The sequence below is a fragment of the Prionailurus bengalensis genome, chromosome D3 (assembly GCF_016509475.1).
Source record: "Prionailurus bengalensis isolate Pbe53 chromosome D3, Fcat_Pben_1.1_paternal_pri, whole genome shotgun sequence".
In the NCBI taxonomy this organism is placed as follows: Eukaryota; Metazoa; Chordata; class Mammalia; order Carnivora; family Felidae; genus Prionailurus; species Prionailurus bengalensis.
This window is the reverse complement of record NC_057356.1, coordinates 22,561,065-22,585,728: the sequence shown is the minus strand read 5'-3', so window position 1 is coordinate 22,585,728 and position 24,664 is coordinate 22,561,065. Positions and strand designations below refer to the sequence as shown.

The 24,664-nt window shown below is 38.7% G+C and overlaps 1 protein-coding gene across 2 annotated transcripts in view; it reads left to right on the top strand.

Annotated features, from left to right (window-relative positions):
- Nucleotides 1–18,841, top strand: part of HORMAD2 (HORMA domain containing 2) — a 90,091-nt gene extending 71,250 nt beyond the window's left edge. Inside the window, exons 11-12 of one of the 2 annotated variants that reach the window (XR_006294049.1) lie at nt 17,705–17,888; nt 18,720–18,841. Coding sequence is in view for 1 of the 2 variants with exons in the window: in XM_043559317.1 (XP_043415252.1) it covers nt 17,705–17,809 (105 nt within the window). In the remaining variant the exon portion in view is untranslated. Of the gene's footprint in view, nt 1–17,704; nt 18,688–18,719 lie in introns of those variants that run through there. The other variant, XM_043559317.1, reaches the window with a different exon arrangement.
- The last annotated feature ends 5,823 nt before the right edge of the window (nt 18,842–24,664 follow it).

The following is a 24,664-nucleotide window of genomic DNA, read 5'->3' as shown; positions in this document are numbered from 1 at the left end:
AGGTTGGAAAATATGTATAGTGTGTCATACTTTAGGTATATAATTTAGCCAAATTCTGTAGCATAGCTACACTGCAGTTTATACTCAACAACCTTGGGTTTTTAAGAAAATATATTCATAATATTCTAAATGTTTGTTTTTTCTTGTCATAGGAATGTTAGCTAAAGGGAATACCTTGTAACTCAAGTAAAAGTTTAGTGATGGCTTAGAAAGTTTAGAAAGTGGTAGTCAAAAAACTGATGTTTGCCCTAGCAGGTTGCCATGCATAGTTGTATTGATTGTGCACTGTGTAATTCCAAGGACACCTAAAACATAGACAACAGTGTAAATGGCAACCCCTGGAGGTGAGCAGTTTCTGGCATCCTTGATTAGTAAAGCTTTTGAAAATGCTCATGTTTTTTCCTCTGATTCACAACTGAAGACCAGTTTGTGAGCTTCAGTGGGACTTTTGTTATTATTCCTTAACATTTTTGTTCGTGTGCCAAGTTCTTCCTCTCCATGTTGGTTCCGAAAGACTTCCCCTACTGACTGAGCTGCAGCACACTGGTCTGGCATTCTCCCAGTTCTAGGTTTTCATGAGTCAGGGAAAACGTGTACAGTTTGAGAAGCTTGTCAGACATGCTCAACCAGCCCTGGGCTAATTTATGAAGTCGTTCCCCCTATTCTTCTTTTCCCTCTACATTCCTACAGTATGCTGCTTATACCTTTATTTAGCCCTTACTTCATCCTACCTGTGTTAGAAGTTGGTTAGAGTTCATCGTTTGCACATCTGTGTTCCCCACTACCTTGAAACACTACTGTCCATTCCTGTCATGCCTTCCTATTGCTCTCATCACCACAGCAGCACTCAGCACAGCACCTTGAATTTCTGCTTTCCTTACTCTCCTCTTTTACCCCTCCACTCTTTGATCCTTTTTCGTTTCCTCTAGTCAGGAGGAAAACTTGTGGTGTCTAGATGGGGAAGATAATTGGAGGCCATAAGAAGAAAGCCCACCTTCATGTGATAGTAGACCAGGAGTGACCTTGTAGATACGTCTATTACTTGGTCACAACCCTCCACTTCCTCATGTACTCTTACTGTCGCCAGGACTTGGTCCAGTTTTAGTAAAACAAATGGAAGATAATGACTTTGGGAATTTTACAACAGTTGAGTGATTTCAAAATGAAAACAGAACAGTTTCTGGAAGGGTATACAAGAAACTGTTAACAATGGTTGCCGCCTAGGAGGAATTGAGTGGTTCAGGGGTAGTAGGGAGAGTCTCACTATATACCCTTATTTTTACCTTTCAAACTTTGTACTATGTGACTGTATTAGTTATTGAAGTAGAGAAACAAAACAAAATATGTAGAAGCAGGAAATTAAATAACTATATGTTAACTAAACCAATGCCATTGAAAATTCTGAAAGGATTCAACTATACTAAAAAAAATAAAAGTAGATCAGAAAGAGAGGTATGATTCTTTTTATTTTGTGTTAGAAACTGAAAATGTTTCACCATTTGCTGGAAAAGTAAAATAAAAATTAAGTTTAGGGGGCACCTGGCAGGCTCAGTCGGTAGAGCATGCAACTCTTGATCTCAGGGCCATGAGTTTGAGCCCTACATTGGGGGCAGAGATTACTTAAAAATAAAAAAAAAAAAATTAAGGTTAGGTGTCTGCCCCTCATATAAAACTTATCCTCCCTGTCAACATCCAGCTACTTCTCTTTTGAGGTATTCTTTTTTCTTTTTCTCTTCAAGTGAACTCAGGGCCAATTTAAAGTGGAAATCTGACTTCTGAGTGAATGTTATCTTTGCCATTCTGCCTCCACCTTGTATGAAAGAGCTTTTGTGGGTAGGGGATAGAGTCCCTAAGTGCTGTCAACTTTATTCTTTCCTTCCTGCCAATGAGATTAGGCAGTTATAAACCGAGATTTGGATATCACACCTATAGAGACCTTCCATTTCAGACAGTCTTCATACCAGAGTGGTCTTTTTCTGTACATTCGATGAGACCTATCTCTACAGTCATTTCTGTACTTTCAACACCTGCTAAAGCACTTTATAGACACTCAGATTCAAGCAAATGACCTACATAGCAAATCTATAAGAAGCAAGGTATCACATTTCCAATTCTGTATCTATTATCTCTTCATCTCTTTTTTGAAGAATCAGCAAACCCATGTCAAATTTAGTACATCTAATAGCACCATCATGTCATTGCCTGTAGGTTTCCTCCTACATGCCACAAACCAAGAAACAACTTCTTCATTTTTATAATTACTTCAAGTATGTGCTTGAGTGTGTTTATATGTGTTGTGTTGTTTTAAAAGCACTCTACCCCCAAAGTGGGGCTCAAATTTGTGACCCCAAGTTCAAGAGTCCCATGCCCTGCTGACTGAGCCATCCAGACATCCCTGTTTGTGTGTTTTAAACGTCTACCTTTAGCTACCACAGAATTAATAGCTAATTACTCAGACATTTGGAAGTAAGAAAGGAACTGATATTCTTCTATTGAAAAGTATCTAATAAAATTTTAGAATATTTTGTAATTTATAAAGGTAAATCAAATAAACTGGAAGATTTTTTATGTTCTTTTTTAAATTTAATAATACACTATTAATATATCCAAAATATTATGATTATACCATGTAATATAAAAAATTATGAAAGTTATGCTTATATTCTTTATTTTGTTTGTAGTCTATTTTATGTTCCTTTATTACCTTTCTAGTTTACAAACAAAAATAGTTTCATAATGAAACTTTCATCATATTGAAATAAAGGAAAGCAAAAGAGGAAATAATAAGCATGTTGATTATAAACATATCAAGTAATTAAAAAGACATATTTTAACAAAATTAATAAGGAAATTAATATGAAACTTCTTATTTTTAATATAACTTTATATAAGTCACACATGAATACATTCTCATAGATAATTCAAAAACTACTCATAAAGATATTCCATGCCTTTGACTTTGTATTTATTTTTTTTTTTTAATTTTTTTTTCAACGTTTATTTATTTTTGGGACAGAGAGAGACAGAGCATGAACGGGGGAGGGGAGAGAGAGAGGGAGACACAGAATCGGAAACAGGCTCCAGGCTCTGAGCCATCAGCCCAGAGCCCGACGCGGGGCTCGAACTCACTGACCGCGAGATCGTGACCTGGCTGAAGTCGGACGCTTAACCGACTGCGCCACCCAGGCGCCCCTTGCGGGCTCTGGGCTGATGGCTCAGAGCCTGGAGCCTGTTTCCGATTCTGTGTCTCCCTCTCTCTCTCCCCTCCCCCGTTCATGCTCTGTCTCTCTCTGTCCCAAAAATAAATAAACGTTGAAAAAAAAAATTAAAAAAAATAAAATAAAATACACACATGCACACACACACACACACACACACATACACACACAGACATAAGATGTGCTGTCCAATATGGTAGCTATTAGCTACATTATTTGAATTGAGATGTGCTGTAAGTGCAAAGTATATACTGGATTGTGATGACAGTATAAAATGAAAAGAATGTAAAATATCCCAATAATTTTTCATTGATTACATATTGAAATGATAGTATTTTCAATATATTGGATTAAGTAAAAACAATTCACATTTAATTTCATCGGGGTGCCTGTGTGGCTCAGTTGGTTAAATGTCCAACTTCAGCTCAGGTCATGATCTCATAGTGAGTCCGAGCCCTGCTGCTAACAGCTCAGAGCCTGGAGCCTGCTCCAATTCTTGTCTCCCTCTCTCTCTGCCTCTCTTTCTCTCTCTCTGCCTCTCTCAAAAAAAAAATAAATAAATAAACATTAAATAATAATAAAATAAAATTTAATTTCATCTGTTTCTTTTTACTTTTTGTTTTTTTGTTTTGTTTTTCTTTTTACTTTTTAAAATATATCTACTAGAAAATTTAAAGTTATGTATGTGGCTTGTAATAGTTTCTTACATTCTTTTTATTTTTTTTAAGTTTTTTTTTTATATTAATCTCTATACCCAACATGGGGCTCGAACTCAAAACCCTCAGATCAAGAGCTGCATGCTCCTCTTACTGAGCCAGCCAGGTGCCCCCATTCTTTTTCTATTGGACATCACTTTATAAATGTATAGAAATACAGGTGTATATATAGTGTGTATACATATACACACATATAAATGTGCATATATTTGATTTGTGGACATTTAAAAAGCATAAATGGGATAACACTGTCTTTTTCTAAAGCTTGATTTTTTTCACTTCTTAGAGATTTTTCCTTTTCAGTATATTTAGATTAACCACATTCTTTTTTTTTAACCACTGCATAGTATTCCTTCGTTGTAAAATGATATGGTTTATTTTAATTTTCTGCTATTACTGGAACATTTAGATTGTTTTTACTTTTCCTTAGGAACATTGTTTCAGGGAATGTCTCTCTGTATGAGCATATTGGAAATGTTTCTCTAGAGTAGTTTCCTAGGGTTCAGAGGATATGTCATCTGAAGTTTTCATAGATCTTTCAGATTGTTATCTTTTTTTAAAAATTCTTTTCAATGTTTATTTATTTTGAGAGAGAGAGAGAGAGAGAGAGAGAGAGAGAGAGAGAGTGAGCATGTGAGCGGGGGAGGGGCACAGAGAGGGAGACACAGAATCCGAAGCAGGCTCCAGTCTCTGAGCTGTTGGTACAGAGTGCAACATGGAGCTTGAACTCACGGACTGTGAGATCATGACCTGAGCTGATGTCGGATGCTTAACCGACTGAGCCATCCAGGTGCCCCTATCATCTTTAATTTAAATCATCTTGAATTTAAGAGAAGTGCCATTTTTAAAAATTGTGGAAAAAAATATATATAATATAAAATTTATCATTTTAACTATTTTATTTTATTTTATTTTATTTTATTTTATTTTATTTTATTTTATTTTATTTTATTTTAGAGAGTGTGAACATGAATGGGAGAGAGGGGCAGAGGGAGAAAGAGAGAGAATCTTAAGCAGACTCCATGCTCAGCATGGAGCCCAATGTGGGGCTTGATCCCACAGCCCTGGGATCATGACCTGAGCTGAAATCAAGAGTCAGATGCTCAACCAACTGAGCAACCCAGGCTCCCCTTAACTATTTTTTTTTAATTTTTTTTCAACGTTTTTTATTTATTTTGGGGACAGAGAGACAGAGCATGAACGGGGGAGGGGCAGAGAGAGAGGGAGACACAGAATCCGAAACAGGCTCCAGGCTCCGAGCCATCAGCCCAGAGCCTGACGCGGGGCTCCAACTCACGGACCATGAGATCGTGACCTGGCTGAAGTCGGACGCTTAACCGACTGCGCCACCCAGGCGCCCCTCCCCTTAACTATTTTTAATGTACAGTTGAGTGGCATTAAGTTCTTTCCCATTGTTGTGCAACCATCACCACTGTCAATCTCCAGAACTGTTTTATCTTCCCCAACTGAAGCTCTATACCTGTTAAATAATAACTCTCTATATCTCTCCTTAGCCCTTGGTGACCACATTCTACTTTCTGCCTCTTTAAATTTGACTAGGTACCTCATATAAGTGAAATCATACAATAGTTATCCTTTTGTGACTGGCTTATTTATTCACTTAACATCATGTCCTCAAGGTTCATCCACGTTGTCGTGTCAGAATTTTCTTTGATTTTATGACATTAATATTCCATTGCATGTGTATATTACATTTTGTTTTTGTATTCATCCATTGATGGACATTTGGGTTGCTTCTACATTTTGGCTGTTGTGAATTATGCTCCTATTGACATGGGTATACAAATATCTGTTCAAGTTCCTGCTTCCACTTCTTTTGGGTATACACCTAAAAGTGAAATTGCTGGATCATATATTAATTCTATATTAAATCTTATGAGAAACTGGCACACTATTTTCCATAGCAGCTATACCATTCTACATTCCCCCCACCAATGCACAAGAGTTCCAATTTCTCCATGTCATCCCTAAAAACTTTACTTTCTGTTTGGTTTTTCAAAAAATAATAGCCATCCTAATGGGTATGAAGTAATATCTCATTGTGGTTTTGATTTGCATTTCTCTAATAATTAGTGATGTTGAAAATCTTTTCATTTGCTTATTGGCTATTTGCATATCTTTTTTGGAGAAATGCTGATTCAAGTCCTTCACCTGGTTTTTAATCAGGTTGTTTGTTGTTGAATTATAGAAGTTCTTTATATATTCCGTATATTAATCTCTTATCAGATATAATGATTTACAAATACGTTCTCTTATTCCACGGGTTGTCTAGTCACTCTCTTGGCAGTATTCTTTGAGGCACAATTTAAATTTGATAAAGCCAATTTATCTATTTTTTCTTCTTTTTAAAATTTTTTTTTTAAGTTTATTTATTTTTGAGAGAGAGACAGCGTGAGTTGGGAGGAGCAGAGAGAGAGAGGGAGACACACAATCCAAAGCAGGCTCCAGGCTGTAAGCTGTCAGCGCAGAGCCCAATGTGGGGCTTGAACTCAAGGAACCGTGAGATCATGACCTGAGCTGAAGTCACACGCTTAACCAACTGAGCCACTCAGGCACTGCTGTTTTTTCTTCTGTTGTCTCTGTTTTGGTGTCTAAAAAATATCTTAAGAGAATTTTGCCAAATATAATGATATGAGCTTCCCTCTATGTTTTCTTCTGTGAGTTTTGTGGTTTTAACTTTTATGTTTAGATCTTCAATCCTCTTTTTTTAGCTTTTCTTTTTTTAAAAAAATTATTTATTATTTTTTGAGTAAACTGTACCTCCACTGTGGAATTTGAACTCACAAACTCAAGACCAAGAGCCACATACTTTACTGATTGAACCAGCCAGGTGCCCCTCTTCACTCCATTTTGAGTAATTTTTGTATGTGGTGTAAGGATCCAGCTGCATTCTTCTGCATGCAGATATTCAGTTTTCTCAACACCATTTGTTGAAAGACTTTATTTTCCCCATTGAATGCTCTTGACGCCCTTGCTGAAAATCATTTGGTCATATAGGTGAAGATTGATTTCTAGGCTCTCCATTCTATTCCTTGGCTGATAAGTTTGTCTTTATGCCAGTACATGTTTTGATTGCTGCAGTTTTGTAATAAGTTTTGAAATCTGAAGTATGACGCCTCCAACTTTGTTTTTCTTTTTCAAGATTGTTTTGGCATTTTGGGAGCCTTTGAAATTCCATATGAATTTATGAGTGGATTTTCTATTTCCACACACACGCAAAAATGTCATTAGGATTTTCACAGAGATTGTACAGAATCTGTAGATGTCTTTGGGTAGTATTGACATCTTAACAGTATTACATCTTCCAATTTAGAAACATGGGGTATCTTTCCATGGTTTTGTCATTTTGTATCTTGATTGAGAAGGCCTTTCCAGTGCTAAAGTTATAAGCAAATTTTTCTATATTTTTTCTAATAAGTTTATGGTTTTGCTTTTTCATCAGGCTTCTTAAACTAGCTGGAATTTTTTTTTTTTCTGATATGAGAACATTTTCCCATTGTGTTGGCATTACTTGAATTGTCTTTCCTTTCCTGCTAATTTGAATGCCACTTTTATCATAAATTAAAGCCCCATACATACATAGGTTTGTTTTTAGACTTCTTATTCAATATCACTGATCCATATGCCTACTTCTAAGTTATTACCATTATGTTTTAATTACTCTTTGTATTATGTTTTGTTATCTGGAAGGGCAACTCCTTTCCTCCCATAGTTCTTTTTTTAAAGATTTTTCTGTACATTTTCTCTTCTAGGTGACTATTAGAATCAGTTTACTAAGTTCCAACAGACATACTATTGGAATTTTGATTGGGATTACACTAACTTGATAAAATAATCTTGGGAAAATTGCCATTTTGAAAAAATGTCTTTGCGTTTTGAAGAAAAATTATTTTTAGTTTCTGTATTTCCATTATCACCATGGTCCCTAGGAAACTTTCTATTTACTTGGATTATATCCAGATTGCCACTGTAAAGAGGTTTGTCTTACAGAACTTTTTGTGAAAGTTGATGAAAATGTTCTTTATCTGTGACGTCTAATATGTGAACTTGAAGTGTGGCTAATACAACTGAGGAAGTGAATTTTAAATTTTATTTAATATTGATTGATTTAAACTTAATTAATTTAAATGGTTACATTTGACTAATGGCTACTGTAACAGTGTGGCTTTAGGATGTATGAATAACTGTGTAATTGAACAGTTATTCTCTAACAGTAGAGGCAAGTAGCAAATCTCCAAATTATGTTTTTGTAATTGTGTTTTTCTGACAGCATAAATGTTTGTAAACAATTTGTCCTTTATGTGGGTCTGGGTTTAATTTCTTTGGGAATTCTTTTGCATTAATATTACGGTTTTATACTCTCTGCAGTGCAATGCCTTACTCAATGTCTTTCACACAGTAGGTATCAATAATTCTTTTGCTACCTACCTCTACCATTAGAGATTAACAGTTAGAGATTAACCTTGAAGGAATTATTCAAAATTTAACAGAAAATAAGTCATAGAAGATTTCCATTTTCTGAAATTCAGGAAATAGTGAAGAGGGAAAAGAATGAGGTATGTTTGGAGAATATAACTGTATTTGTTTTAGAAGGCTGCTGTAACAAATTACCACAAATTTGGTGGCTTAAAACATTAGAAATCTATTCTTCCACTAGAGGCCAGAAGTCCAAAATCAGTGTCATTGGGCTGACATCAAGGTGTAGGCAGATCCAAATTCCCTCTGGAGGCTCTAGAGGAAATTCTGTTCTTTGCCTCTTCTAGGTTCTGGTGGCTGCTGGCATTCGTTGGCTTATGGCCACATCACTCCAGTCTCTGCTTAGGTGGTCATGTTGTCTTCTTTGTCTGTGTTCAAATTTCCCTCTGCTTCTCTCTTATAAGGATACATGTGATTAGGGGGCCTGGGTGACTCAGTCAGTTGAGTGTCCAGCTTTCGCTCAGGTCATGATTTTGTGGCTTGTGAGTTCGAGTCCCACGTCAGGCTCTGTGCTGACAGCTCAGAGCCTAGAGCCTGCTTTGGATTCTGTGGCTCCCTCTCTCTCTGTCCCTCCCCCGCTCACACTCTGTCTCGCTCTTCTTCAAAAATAAGTACACATTAAAAAAATAAAAACATAAAAAGGATACATGTGATTATATGCAGGGTCTACCCAGGTAATCCAGAATAACCTCTCCATCTCACAACCATTAATCATACCTGCAAAGATCCCTGCCCCCCCCCCCACATTTTGCCATATAAGGTAACATTCATGGGTTCTAGGGATTAGGACATGGAATATCTTTTGGCAGCTCATTTTTCAGCCGACTACAACAATCCAGTTTGGCTGGAGTAGAGGATGCCTGTGGCAGTAGAAATGGTAACAGCTGTCAGTCACTGAATGACTTGTGCATATGCCTTGCTATATCAGGTGCTCTATCTGTGCTATTCCATTTACTCATTACAAGAATTCTGTGTAGGCATTAGATGAGAGAAGAATGTAAGGTGACTATGTTTTCCACCTTTGATGACTGGGAAATGGTGATTAATAGAAATTGAAAAGTCATGAGGAAAAATTGGTTACAAAGGAAAAATAGTGAACTCAGCTTTGGCTGTGTTTAGTTTGAGGTCCTGTTAGGTTATGACCCAAAATAGAAGGATTTGAACCCTACATAGAAATCTCCTGCAATTTCCTACTTTCACTTTCCCCTTTGGGATGAAAACATAAATTATAAGGAGCACTAAATTTGAAATCAGGAGACCTGGGTTCAAGACTTCCACTTACTGTGTGAACTGAACAAGTCATTTTGCTTCTCTGAGCTCAGTTTCCACATCTGTAAAAGAGGAATAAAAACCCCTCCCTGCACTCATACAGTTATCATAAGGAATAAATGAGATCATATTTGTGATGCTTTTAGCACAGTATATGGTCTATGGTAAGCATTCAAATGTTTGTAAAAAAAAAGCAAAAATTTAATATGTTAAACTTACATATTTTAATTTTAAGGTGATATAGCTTAAAACCGTCCAGAACCTAAGCAACAATTAACATTAGTTTTAAATGTCTATCATTGGCTGCCTTTCTCATTGTTCAGACTTTCATCACTTAAGTGTCTTAAGCACCACCCAAAATCAATTCCTTCCCTTTGTAAGTGGATAACCTAAATTCAACTCTGTAAAAATAATTATGGCCATCAAATATGGATAATTCAACTTCCTTCCCCTATATTAAAAAATGTACACATATCTATATCTACTTTTACCTCCTTCCTTCCAGACCTCAAGTAATATCCCATCTTTTTGTTTGTTTGTTTTAAGTAGGCTCCATGCCCAGCATGTAGCCCAATGTGGGGCTTGAACTCATGACCCTCAGATCAAGACCCTGAGATCAAGATCTGAGCTGAGATCAAATGTCTGATGCGTAACCAACTGAGCTACCCAGACAACCCAAGTAATATCCCATCTTTTGTCCATAGTGAATACATCTTTCTGTATGTGCTCTTAATGCAGTTTCCTCCATCCTGAGCTCCAGATCACATCATCAGTGGCCTGGTGGACATCTTCATTTGGATATCTCACTTCCAATTTCAGAATCTTGAAAACAGAGTCAATTATTTCTCCATCCATCCTCCCCATCATGCTCCCACCACTTACCCCCTGAGCTTCCTCTATTTCCTATCTTGGTCAATGCCATTACCAGAAACTTACGTAATTTTTGTCATTTTTTACTCCTTTATTTGCCTTCCCTGTGTTTGTTTCAGTGAATGATTAAGTCATATTAAGGTTTGGGTTCAGGCATTTGTTCTCTCTCCTCAGCCCTCTGCCTTATTAGTCCTCTCCTCTCTAACTTCCTTGTTGCTCTTGTTTTTGCCCAGATCGGTTCTCTTCTGAAGTAGCCTCATTGTTCCTTGTCTTATTCCTCTCCAGTCTACCATTCACACTACTGCCACAGGAATCTTTCTAAAACAAATCTGCTTTTAGAAACTTTTGATGGTGGTCCATTACAGTACAAAGTCCAAACTTCAGAGAAGGACGTTGTCTGACCCAGCCCACCATACTATCCCCTTTATAGTAGTTGCACTGAACTATCCCAGTTCTCCAAAATATTCTGCTTTATATACCTGGACTTGGGCTCCTTTTGTCTAGAATAGTCTCCCTGCAAACTCAATTTCTAATGCCATTTGCCTGGTGAATTTCTCTTCATCTTGCACTATTTAGTGCAAGCTCTACATCCTTTTTGAAGCCTTGCCAAGCTTCCTCAGGAAGAGCTAATAAGATCTTTTTGGAACATCTGCTGTACCCTACACATGACTATCATTTCATCTGTAGCCAGTTTGTTTCCCCCTACCAGACCTACACACATGTAGTATGTCTTGAGCAGCTTTGTACTGTTAGTGCTTAGCACATTATATCTGGCACAGAGAAGGTACCCCAAAATGTTTATTGAATAACTGAATTAATCCTAGAGCTCTTAAAGCCATATGATGCTTTAGAAAATGTGGAGAAAGGGAGAACTGATATAATAACTTTTGGATATTAATGGAAATATGTGGTTATGACTCTACGTACGGATAATACATATTTACCTCCTAAATAAAGACATCTGTGGTCCAGAACCCTGGTCATAAATTTCAGGAAATCAAGAAAGTAAATGAATTCACAAATTCCAATAAAACATGAGACACTTCCCAACATATAAGAGAGCTCACAGCTCTGCTGGAGTTGGAGGTATGTGTTCTCTTTAAGCATTCAATTTCTTACTGCTCATTCATCAATGTTAACTTGACCTACATTTGAGCTAATAGCATTTATTTTATACTTGTTGTTGATTTACCTTTAATTGTGAAAAAAAAAAAAGGATAAATGTTAAGAGAGAGGAACCAAAACTAACATCACTGCTATAACTTACCTACAGGGGCACACACCCTCTCTGAACCATAAAATTTCTTGATCTGGGAACTTCCAAATCCAAAGATTCCATGCTTAACACTTGATTATAAATCTATACTGGTAAGGACTGGTTTTCTAAAGAGAAAACATTTTGTGAGATCTGACCTGACAAATAATTTTGAAGTAAGCAAAATTCACTGCACTCTCATCTCACCCCAGGCACATAAAGTACTCATGATATTTCCTGGTTGCCTGGGGCTGCCCCCTCCCCCCTTGGCTCCCCACGCAGATCCAGCTCCTAATGCAAAGTAAGTACTGTACCCTGAACTGCTGTTTCTATATTGAAACTTATGTCTGCTTTCCAAGGCCTGTGAGGCCCTGCTTTCAGCAGGCTGCCACTTGGAGACCATTTGATGAGTTAATTTACACTAACATCATATTGAGTAATAATCCCAGGAGTATTTATATTTTTAACAGGGGTGTATTGGATACATAGCATTTAACCCTAAGAGCCAATAAAGGGACATTTCTCACTTTCCCATATACCTTCCATGTGTTTTCATGATTCAGTGTCTTTCAATGTACTGAACCTTCTGCCTAGAATGACTTTCTTACCTCACCTCCTCACTGTCTCCAGTCTGGTGAACTCCTACTCATTATTTAAGACCCCACTCAATGTCCCCCTTTTGCTAAGAAGACTTTTCTAAATTTCCCAGGGTGAGTTGGTTACTCCCTCTTAACTTTTATAAAATTTTGTGTATTTGCTGTCTCAATTTTTTTTTTACTTTTTATATACTCTTCAACTGACTTCAAGGTGACTTCTGTCCCCACAAATCCGATGCACCTAGTAATTTCCATGTGGCTAAATTAATTATATATATTTCTGTCTTCATCTTTCTTGACCTCCCAGCAACTGACACTACTTACCACCACCATTGTCTCTTTTATTTTCTCCAGTCTTTCTTAGAACTCTCTTTCCTTGGCTTTCTTTACATGACAGCCTGCTAGTCTTCTTTTATCTCTCTCTTTCTCAATCTCCTTTCTTGGCTTATCTTCCACCTAATCTCTAAATGTTGGAGTTCCTTAAGGCTATGTCCTGGCCCCTTTCCCTTCTCACGCTCAGATCTCTCAATAAACAAACTCTTCCACACCCATGTCATTAATTAGCCTCCATGTGCTGATGACTCTCAAGTTTTCCTCCTTATCCTAGACCTCTCTCTTGAGCTCCAGACTTCCATATACCACTGCCTATTCAATGTGTCGACTTGGGGGTTTCACATGTTCTCCAAACTCAGCAAGTCCAAAACTGCCATTGTTCTCTACCTGAAAGAACAGTACCTTCATCCATAAAGTTAGTTAAACCAGAAACTGGGAGTCACTATTGACCTACCTACCTGTTCTTTACTGTCATATCCATTTGGGCATCCTTCTGACTCTATCTTCTAAATATTTCTCTCACTGTTGACTTCTCTTCATCTGGACTGTCACCCAAGTTATCCCCTTACTACTACCACAGTATGACTCATCACCCTGCATCCACTTGATGCCTCAAGTACCTTTCTACACTGCAGACAGAGTACTCTTTGAAGATTCATTCACTTATTTATTCATCGAGAGATATATATTGAGCCCCTACTATGTACAAGTTGTGACCAAGACAGACAGGCATGTCCCTGATCTCCTGGAACTCTATTGAGAGCATATGATTAGGGAACCTAACTTAATTGGAACTAAGGTAGGGAATGTTTCTTTGAGGAAATAATTTTTCATCTGAGATCTAAAGAATGAATATAAACTAACTAGACAAAGAAGTAGAGGGGAAAGAACATTTTAGGCAGGAAGAACATCATATGCAAAGGTCTAGAATCAGGAAGAAGTACGCTTTGAGAAAACTGAGGGCAGAGAGTGAGAGGTCAAGTGGGGAGGTGAGGTTGGTACTGCTGGGCAGAGCCAGGTCCTGGGGGGTAGTGATTATAACTGAGAGATATTCGGGGGTGCCCCCTCAAATGGCCTGCCACAGTGGATGAGTGTGTGAGTTGCAGGTGTGAGCATTCTGAGGAGAGAGGGGATAGCTTTCATCAGGGTCTTATAGCCAGCCTGTGACCCCTCTCACTCCCTAGAAATGTAAAGAATCACTGGTGGTGTGTGGAAAAAAGCCAAGATATTAACTTTGGTCTATTTCCTAAAAACAGTGAGATGTCCTTGGAAAATAGGAAGCCAAAAAGTAACACAGCTAGATTGTAAAATCCATAGGGCAGGAATTTTTATCTCTTTTGTTCACTGATGTGTCCCAAGCACCTAGAACAGTACCATGCACAGAGCTGGAACTCAATAAATAATTGCTGAATTAATTAATGGATGTCTATTGTGGCTATTGAATGGATTTTTTATTATATTGTATTGCATTATAATCGTGCACTTAATGCCTCTTCCTTATAAGACCCGATCCTTGAAAACGTCTGTGTCTTCATCTTTTTATTGCTAGAGATATTGTCCTAGTGCCCAGCACAGGGCTTGTCTTACATTCATCTTAAAAATGCATTCATTCTTTCAGCCAGTAATTTAAGAGCACCTACCAGGTATCAGGAACTGGGAATAAAAAGATAACTAAGATACTGTCACTAACCTCAAGGAGTTTATCCTCTGGATGAGCAGACTGATACATAGGCCTGATAATACTATGTAGTAAATGCCACAAAAGGGGTAAGAACAGAATGCAACCATAGAGATATCTCAGGAGGCCAGTAGGCAGAAGAAACTCCAGGGCTGACCCTGGGCCTGGTGATGAAGGGGGAAGCAGGGCATGGGAGTGGGCATTAAAGGCAAAATCCAGAGCGAAGTGAGCAGGGCCCTTTTGGGGAACTGCAAGTAGCTCTCAGTAAGTCTGGACAAGATGAAGCTGCGGAGGTAGGCAAGGGCCACACAGAGTCTGGACTTTATCCTGAGGACAATGAGAAGTCATTAGTGGATGGATGACAGTGACTGACATGGTCAGATTTCATATAAGACAAATTAGGCTCCAGAGTGGAGAATGGATTGGAGAAGCAGTAGTAGTGGGAGTTCAAGACTTAGTACTTGGGAGAGATGATGTTGGCCTGGGCTAAAGTAGAGGCAGTGGCAGTAGAGAAAAATGGATGGATTTGAGAGCTGTTAAGGAGGTAGGATCAATAGGAATTAGCGGTTAGTTAGATGGTAGTGTGAGAATGATGGAGTAGCCATGGATGAGTCTTGGGTTTTCAATGGGACACCCCTAGGGGAATCACAGAGAGTGGGAACAAAGATTCGGAGTTAGCTTTGAGAGGCAGATGATGAATTCCAATTTGGACACATTGCATTTGAGTTTTCTTTGGAACATCCATGTGGAGACTATTAGTAGGCAGTTGATTACACACACGGATCTGGAGTTCAAAAGGAAGATCTAGGCTGAATATATAAATGTGGAGGTCTTTGCTTATAATTGGTGACTGATTCCCAGGAGACATATGCAGAATGTGAAGAATAAGGAGAAAAGATGGCCAAATACAGAACTCTGGGAGAACATTCAAGTAAACATTTGTTTTTCAGTAAATGAATAAAGGAATAAATGATAAATGGAATCATTTAGAAGAAAGGACCCTTTCCAGTGCTGTTCAAATACTGCCACCAAGTCAGCTAGCTATCCTATCTGTGCTTAAGGCAAAACCTGTTCTCTGGCTTCTCAAATGGAGAACATGTTACCAAGCCAAAAATGGAAAGTAGGGAAATCTCCTATAGCACAAAGCATATCTTCAGGGCTTTTTTCAGACATATATGTAGATACTCTACTCCTGAGGCCCTATTGGTAAGTGTATCATAGTAGCCCCTTGTTAGTCCGTATAAAAGAAACACTTTAAAAGCTAACTGTTTAGGGGCGCCTGGGTGGCTCAGTCGGTTAAGCGTCCGACTTTGACTCCGGTCACGATCTCGCGGTCCGTGAGTTCGAGCCCCGCATCGGGCTCTGGGCTGATGGCTCGGAGCCTGGAGCCTGCTTCCGATTCTGTGTCTCCCTCTCTCTCTGCCCCTCCCCCGTTCATGCTCTGTCTCTCTCTGTCTCAAAAATAAATAAACGTTAAAAAAATTTTTAAAGCTAACTGTTTAAATATAATATGATGTGCATTAGGCATCATTTGATGATCATCCATTGTTGCTCAGATCACCCAGATAATCTGTCTAGGCTGCCTGATCACTGGCCCTTTGCTTGCCTGGTTGGCTTTGGCATCATATATGCAAACTCAGCCAGTTGAAATACACTCAGAAAAATTTATGGATAAGTTGTTGGTTTATATATAGTTAATATAGATTATTCGTCTATGTTAGAAAGTGTCCCCTGACCGATCACATACTTGCTTTTGAATGCACTAGTTTTCCATAAACCCATTGAGAGTTCCCAGGCCTCACTGGTTGCCTTGAAATTGTATACATTATTAAAGATGTTTTGATTAACTCACTGCAATAAACATACAGTTCTGAAACTTGTAATAAAACTGGTTTACTTTTGAGTAAAGAAGAAAAAGAAAACAATACTATTAAACCATCAGGCCAACTTGTCATTTGAGGATTTGTATATCCATCTTCCTTTCTTCTCAGTATACCCAGACTTGATAGAAGTGAGGAAATTTTCATTGGAATGGAAAGCATACCCAAGCAACATTTCTAGAAAAGCTGAATTTTACTGAGTGCTTTTTTTTTTTTTTTTTTTTTTTTTACAGCCACACTGTAACAAATTCATCTCCTGGATAAAGAAATTGGTTGTTGTGCTTTATGTTGCTATTTCTTTCCCTTTAGTGCAGACCATTTCATGCTTTTACATATCTAAACAAACCAGTTATTTGATGAGCTGCTCATTTTATTTTTTCAGAATTTTACAATCGATGTCTTAGTTTAAGCCAAAGAGAATTTGTTGTTTCTGAGATCAGAAATTCAAATGCTTTCTAAAACTAAAGAAAAACAGTGATTAAAGTAGCCATTTGTAGACCCAATCTTTGGTTCTAAATGGTACCTAAGTGCTTTCTTGACACTCCTACTATTTTATAGTAGTAACATACCAATAATAACAAAAACTTACATCTATAACAGAAAACAGGATGGTGTTAGAAACCTCTATTAGATATTCTGACAAATCTTGCTTAAAAATATGTTTTATTCCATTTTCCTACCAAAGAAAGAAGAGAGGATATTGAAAAACCTTTCCTCCCATCTAGTGGCTGGAAAATATAAAAACTCTGTGTTTCTTGGAATTACAGGCATTAGGGATTGTTTGCAAGATTATAACACATCCAGTTGTTCTCTCAGTTAAGCAAAAATAAGCTTTAAAATCTTTACTAAATCCGAGCCCAATGGGAAAATATATATCCATGATGGTTCACTAATTAACTTCCCTCTAATCAATAATATACACTTCTCTTCCAGCAGAAAGAAGGGTCATGTCCTCTCCAATTGATTAATCTGAACATATGATAGGAAAGATAAGGCTGTATGTTGCTGCTAACTGAAATTGGGACTTCAATTATATTTGCTTCTAAAGTAATCAGTGCCCTAGATCTCTCCTGACCCTTAATTGCTCCTTGTTGGCCCCACACCTTGACAACTCTTCCCTTAAGAGTTGGATGTGCTGAATTCACTGAAGGGAGCCAAGAAACTGTCCCTGAAACTGGCTGCCTCCAGGGGACCTCAGCTCCTGAAACTTGGAATACCAGACTCTGATACTGGCAGCAGGGCCTCTGTGCAGGGCCAAACCAGTCCACAGGAAAGCAGGTTTGGATCCGTTATGCAGCTAGAGGGATTAATGCTTGGTCTACCTGTCTTGTATATGCCTTGTGCAGACGTCAAAATCTCTGCTGAATTGTGCCTCTCTGGTGATTCTCACAGATTCAAAGAATGAATTTTGTGTGCAGTCAGCAAAGTTCTCAGAGCTCCAGGAAGAAGAGGAAGGTCAGCGAACCAGTGAAAGTCTTCATCCCTGACAGAAAATGAAAGTTAGATACCTTCACTGCATTTATTCTAAAATAATTTTATTTTACAACAAACATACATGAAGTGTCTTAATAGGAAAGTAAGTTCCTGTCACCAAAATCTTTTACTAAATTTGTTGCTCAACTTTTTTAGTCAATTTACTAAGTGCTAACTTACTGAGTAGAGCATGGGTTCACTTTGTCACAAGAAAACAAGGTTACTGGGGCTGCCTTGGGATAGCATTACTTTAAGGCTGAGTTAGAGACAAGACAGCCTTTATATTTGTAAAAGAACCACAGCAGCTATTTTGAAAAGACATAAGCTGTTGTTCTCAAAGGAAGGAGGGTTTTCTTTGCATAACTAAACTCCCCAGGTATTTAGACTACTGTGAAATGTCGTAACTTGTTGTAACCTGTGTACTGGAACCCTCTATAGCTTTATTAGAATTCCCACAGACTTGCATGGATGTATGCGGTGGTGCTTATGCAGGTGTGATTTTTATGTTAACTTCAATCACGAGATTGATCAGCCAAGTGTTGGACCAAAGTGTACTCTCCCTGTAAAGTTCCTCAAATCTGGCCTGATGCCCTGCTCTGTTGGCCAACCTGAGACAGGCAATAGGCTGCAATGCAGAAGACTGGCTCCCTTCTTAAGGCCCACGTTGAATGCTTCCCAACAAACACTTCAGTTTATCAGTCTGTAACCTGCAGACTGTTCATTCCCTCATTCTGAGGGAATTTTGACAGACTTAATGATTAGTATTAGATGAATAATAAGTGACTGAAAGTGTTTTTATTATTTAGTAACATGCAATTTAATAATTTAAATGGATAGGACTTCAATAAGCTAAATGTTGAATATGTGTGCTTTCCAGTTAAATAAAACCAAAATGCACAGTATTTTTTTTACTTCTCTGTTTTTCTTCACTTAGTTTGATGTTTCTTCAAATGTAGTAAGGACATCTGCACCTGGAGCGCTTGTTAAAATACGGAATTACTGGGCCTGTTTCATTTCTACTAAATCAAAATCTTGGAGGGTGGGGCCCTGCAGAGAACTCCCAGGATTCTATTGCACACGTAAGAACCCTGGACCTCTGACCCAGACTAAGAGGAGAATCTCTGGGGCCAGACATGTACTTTAGCCAGCAGAAGGCTGCGGGTTATCATAACAGAGAGGAAAATCTGAGAAAGCCTGTCTGTCCAGCACTACCCTTTGCCAGACTCTCATCCAAGGCCTGCCAGGGAGGAGCATTTTCCCCTCTCCCAGCATGATAAGTATACTCACTAGGCTTACTCTGCCACTGCAGGGAGGAGGGAAAGGTATTGGGTTTATTATATCCTTCATAGGATTGTAGCCTGAGTCACCACAATTTCTTTTAAGAGAATCATATAAAGAGATTAGCTGTCTAGTGGAGGGATTAAGTTTATTTTGTGTCCCTCCAGAAGGTAGATATAAGACCAAATTGGTGAAAACTATGGGAGGTCAATCTTGCTCAGTTTAAGGAGGAACTTTTTAACTCTACAGGTTGCCAACATTTTGAAATGGGCTGCCTTCTGAGGTAGTGAGCATACCTCCATTATAAGTGAACGCAAGGGAGCTTTACAAAGACCCTAGGAGTCCTTGACTCAAAACAAATTAGTTATATGGAGTAATTAGGCAATCTGCATTTCAGGAGAAACCATTTTGTCTAAAAGGGGAATTTGGCTCTCGATCTGTATTTACGATTTTCATTATTTGGCCTAAGATCAAAGTCTAGAATCTGAATTTGTCTAGAAAATTTCTATAGTGATTTTATTGTCTCTGTTAACAACCCTCCTTCCCCAAAGGAACGGTCTTTTATTGAGGCCACTAGGTGGAATGTGTATGCCCAATGTGTGTGTGTATATGTGCATGTGCGCATGTGTGTTTGGCAGCAGAGAGAAGCTTCCGGGCCTATGCCCTTGGCTGAGCACAGGCACACAGGGAAGAAGATCTATTATAAGAGGATCTGAGGTATGACTGGCTGGCTCAGTCGGAAGAGCATGCAACTCTTGATCTCAGGGTTGTGAGTACGAGCCTCATGCTGGGTATAGAGGTTGCTTAAAAATAAAATCTTAAAAAAAAAAAAAAAGGATCCTAGAACCATGAAAATGTGAACTAGCTGATTATACACACCAGAGCTCATATGTGCAACCAGCTGTCAAGATTGGAGGGTTTCAATTCTATTTACTGAATGATTTATTGGTAGGGAGAAAAAAAATCTTTTCTCTAGTCTATTCATTTCTGGCCTTAATAGTAATGGAATGGGTGAACAAATTCATCAAGGAGCTAGAACTTCAGTGAAAAGAATGAAAACTTAGACCCCAAGCTGGAGAGTCTGAGGTGTACACTCTAGCCATTCCCTCCCCCTGCCTGTGCTTGGTTCATCAGTGCACTTACAAAGACTAGATGACGACAGCTTGGAAACTGGGACATTGTTAAATTAAAAATGATGCAGGGGAAATTTGACATCGGCCGTTTGGGGTTTTTCTGTCTTTACAGAAAATTGGTTTAGCTGGAAAGTGATGGGGTTAGACCCATGATTGCCGCTAGCCTTTGAAGCCAAGCACCGAAACCACACCTTCATTTCCCCTCTTGCAGGTCCCTCTGGTGTCTGGTTCTTTCATTCTCCAGCTCACTTCTGCCAGGAAGAGGCTGGAAATGTTCATCAGTGTCAAAGTTGCATTCACACAAGTTCAAAGTTGTATATGGTTTTAAAATGACACTATTAGAGCCAATTTCAATGTATCTTAGCATTTGTTAATTTGTGGTTGCAAATCCAATAGTATTGGATCTTTGGAGATTTCCACAGATTCTTCAAGTACAAATAATTCTCAGTTATAATCATCATCATTCAGAAGGAATATCCAGATGATAAAATGAGGTTTAACAAACTGCTTGTAAGAGTTAAGGCAAGGGTCTCCACACTGAATCAACGTAGATTCTATACAAATGAGAAAATGCCTTTGTTTATCCCAAATGTATCCTCTTTAGAAAGAATTGGTTTGTATTTTTTTAAAGGCAATATTTTAACTGTGATTGTATGTTGTGTAATGAGGCCCTGGCTGAGACTTGCTATGCAGTTTTCAGTTTCTGCAGAGGATGAGGGCACCCTTTAGGGCCTTAATTAACGGACTCTTTGGTTATGCAATGGTAAAGCCAAGATCCTATCCAGAAACAGAGAGGCTTGAGATACTAATCTGTTCATGTAACTTCCCCTTGGGTGCACTACAATTTTGCAAATAACGTTTTACCTTCTGGAAGTGTCACAGTTGTTGAGTCTGACTTTTGTAGGAGGTGGTGGGCTCACAAAGTCTATTGGTTGACTGTGTGGGACGTGGTGGGTAAACCTATAGTGATTTTAGGTTGATCCCTGCAACCTGGCTGGAAACTGCACGTGAGACTTGCTCCATAGGGCATCCTCGGGGAAAGCCTCATTAAACATTTCAGTCTGGTCTTAATTGTGTCATGAGGTTCAGCAGTACAAGGGTTTCATCATGACAGAAGTGGAGAGGCAGGCTCACTGAGATAGTCAAAAACATCCAAGACAGACCGATGGAGCATGGAACACTCCTCGAGGACTCAAATACTTAGGACAGAAACCTGGTGTAAGAGTGGACTTTTGGGGGTCATTATTTGGATATTGCGGAACTCCTTAAGACTGTGGAAGTCTCAGGCATCTGAGTTCCATTTGGATAATTACTAATCAGCTTTGGGGTAAGCTGGCAAAGTTAGGTTTTCATCATCCTTTCATCAAAGTAGTTAAGGAAAAGTTTAGGCTGCTGACTTCAAAACTGGACTGCCTTTTTCTAAACAAGTTATTTCCCCTTCCAGCCCTCATATTACTCAATCTGTAACATGTGGATAATAATGGCACCTACCTGGTGACCCTGTTGTGAGGATTAAAGCAAGGTGATGAAAGCTAACTGCCCTAAGCATGCATAAAGCTAGTGCTCAACAGGTATTCATCAGTTTTGCTGTTTTTTAACTCTTGGCATGTCTCCTTCCTTAGTCTTGGGAGCCCACGATCACTGTGATGCTTTTTGCATCACAAAAAGCATCAGGAGATCCTGTATCAACACCCACTCCAAACCTGTGCTAGCAGTCGAACCATGCTCCAAGTCACCTCTCTTCTCAACACCCTCCCTGCTCCTTTCCCCAGATGGAAACTCCTTTTCTCTCAAGACAGTTCAGTGGCAGGGAGGCATCAGATTAGGTTTAATATGCTACTGTCCCACATTTGCATTTTCAAACAGAAGCTTGTTAATAAGAAAAATGAATCTCACCTAGGGAATGTGATCTGAGAACAGATTGAATAAACAGGGAAAAATAAAATCTAAGGAGAACTTTGTAGCTGTCTTCAAATATATATGGGGATGTCATGACATGCAGGGAACCACAGACACAATCTGTGTTGTTCCAAAGAGCAGACCACAGACCCAGTGGGAAGCAGTTGCAGGGAGGCAGATTTGGGCCCAGTATATTGAAGAATTTCTACCCCATGCTCTAGCAAAATGTCTGGTACAAAAGGCAATCAACATTTTACAGTTTTTATTAATAATTAGAGCTGTCAGCTGGTGACTGCTTCTGGACGTAATGAGTTCCTCATCATGAGAGGTGTTCAAGCTAAGTTGTCCAGGATGTTGTTCCTTTGGATAAAAATTGAATCCAACGCATACTGAGGCCTCTGCTAGCTGTAAAATTCTATGACACTTTTATTAATGATAGAATTTCAACAGATATTTTGGAGCAAAGGGAGATTTTATAAATCCATTTCCCAAAAAGCAGTAAAGAGGTTAAAACTAGGGGGTTCTGGAGTTAGGCATCACCTGGGTTCAAACCCTGGTCATCCTACTTACTAGTTGTGTGACTCTGGTCAGGTCATTTGTTCTCTCTGTACTTCAATTTACTCATCTGTGAAATGGGGGCAATAATAGTGTCTTCCTTACAAAGTTATTATGAGACCTAAGTGAGTTAATACAGGTAAAGTACTCAGAAGAATGTTTGGCACACAGAAAATTAATGCTCAGTACATGTTAGTTATGAGGTATTATCTGATATCCTTGCTACTCTATACCTTTTTGTGTCTTTTCAATATATGGAAGGAGATCCTTTGTAGCATAATTGACCCTGACTGTAATTAACCAGTGCACATTCTATCTCCTATAAGCAAGCTTTAAAACTAACCAAGCAGACAGGGCTTGTGACGCACTGTTTATGAAGGATCCTGCTGATGAAACACAATCATGGCTATGGACACGTTAACTCTGCTATATGCCTGGTAAGTGGTAGGTGCCCAGTAAATATTTGTTGAATGAATAGATGAACTTGGCAGGGTTCTTATTATTTCCTACATTTTATTTATTTATTTCTGATTAGGTAATACATCCACATGATGTAAAATTCAAAAGGAACAAAAGACTATATAATGAAAAACATCTCTTCCACCCTGTCCCCAGCCACCCAGTTCCCTTCCTCTTAGAGTAACTAATGTAACCACTTTCTCATATATCCTTCCAGACCTATTTTAGGCACAAATAAGTAAACATACTAGCATATGCACATTCATTTCTTTCCCTCTTTATTAAACAAATGGCAACATACACTGTTCTAGGCCTGTTTACTGAAGGGGTCCCAGAGGGGGTGAGCATGGGCACATTAAGGAGGAATTAGAGAAGAGCTCAGAGACAGAAAATCAACCAGGAGACTTTTGCATTAACCCAGAAACAAAGTGATTAGGGCCTGGACTAGTACATTAAGGAGGGTTTGTCAGGGAAAGAAGTATTTGAGTGGGGTTTTTTTTTTTTTTAACCTTACCCCAGGGTAACCACCACCACAATCAAGATCTAGAGCATTTTTTGTCCCTTCTAGACATTCTCTCATGTCCCTTTGTAGCCAGTGCCCCTCCCAGGGCCCACACACCCACTCCTCTGCTTTGTCAGAGTTTTTCAGCTTCTGTGTTTCAGGCCTACATGGCAGGCGGTGTGGTGAGACCTCCACTCAGCAGAGCTAATCACCATATTAGTCAACATCAGTGGCGCTAACACTGGGCCAGGCACTCTACTTAAGCACCTACATGTGCCCATCCATTTAATCCTCCCCAAATCAAATGTGGTAGGTGCTGCTGTTATCTCCATTTCAGAGGAGATATCTAAGATACAGAGAAGTTAAACCACTTGCCCCAGGTCGCACAGCTAGCAGAAGCAGGATTTTGAACCCAAAGTCATCTTGCTTCCAGAGACCATATGTGAAAATAATCAAGAAAATACTCAAAGTCCAACAGAAGGACTTCATTACTATTTAACAAGATCAAAGGAGGGGAAAAAAATCCTTAGTAGGTTAATATAAAATGGATTTGTCAGGGCACCTGGGTGGCTCAGCCCATTAAGTGTCAGACTTCAGCTCAGGTCATGATCTTGGGGTTCGTGAGTTGGAATCTTGCATCAGGCTCTGTGCTGACACCTCAGAGCCTACAGACTGCTTCAGTTTCTGTGTCTCCCTCTCTCTCTGCTCCTCCCCTGCTTGCATTCTCTCTCTCTCAAAAATAAGTTATTATTATTATGTATAATTAATAAACATTAAAAAATAATAACATAAAAAATAATAAAATAAAACGGATTTGTCTAGCAGCCTTCAAGTATGCTTTAAATAGCTAGTAGCCTTTCTTGATAGGCATAGTCTGTCAGTGAGCAGAGTTTCATTCCCCTGCCTTCAGTGTGCACACCAGCCATGCTGCTTTCTTCTAAGAAATTATAACTTTTAGAACTACCTCTTTATGTTAAAGAACTGGTGTGGTCAGGGCATTACTGAGAATGACAACTATCTCTGCCTATCTGTGGGTCCCAGAATATGCATGTC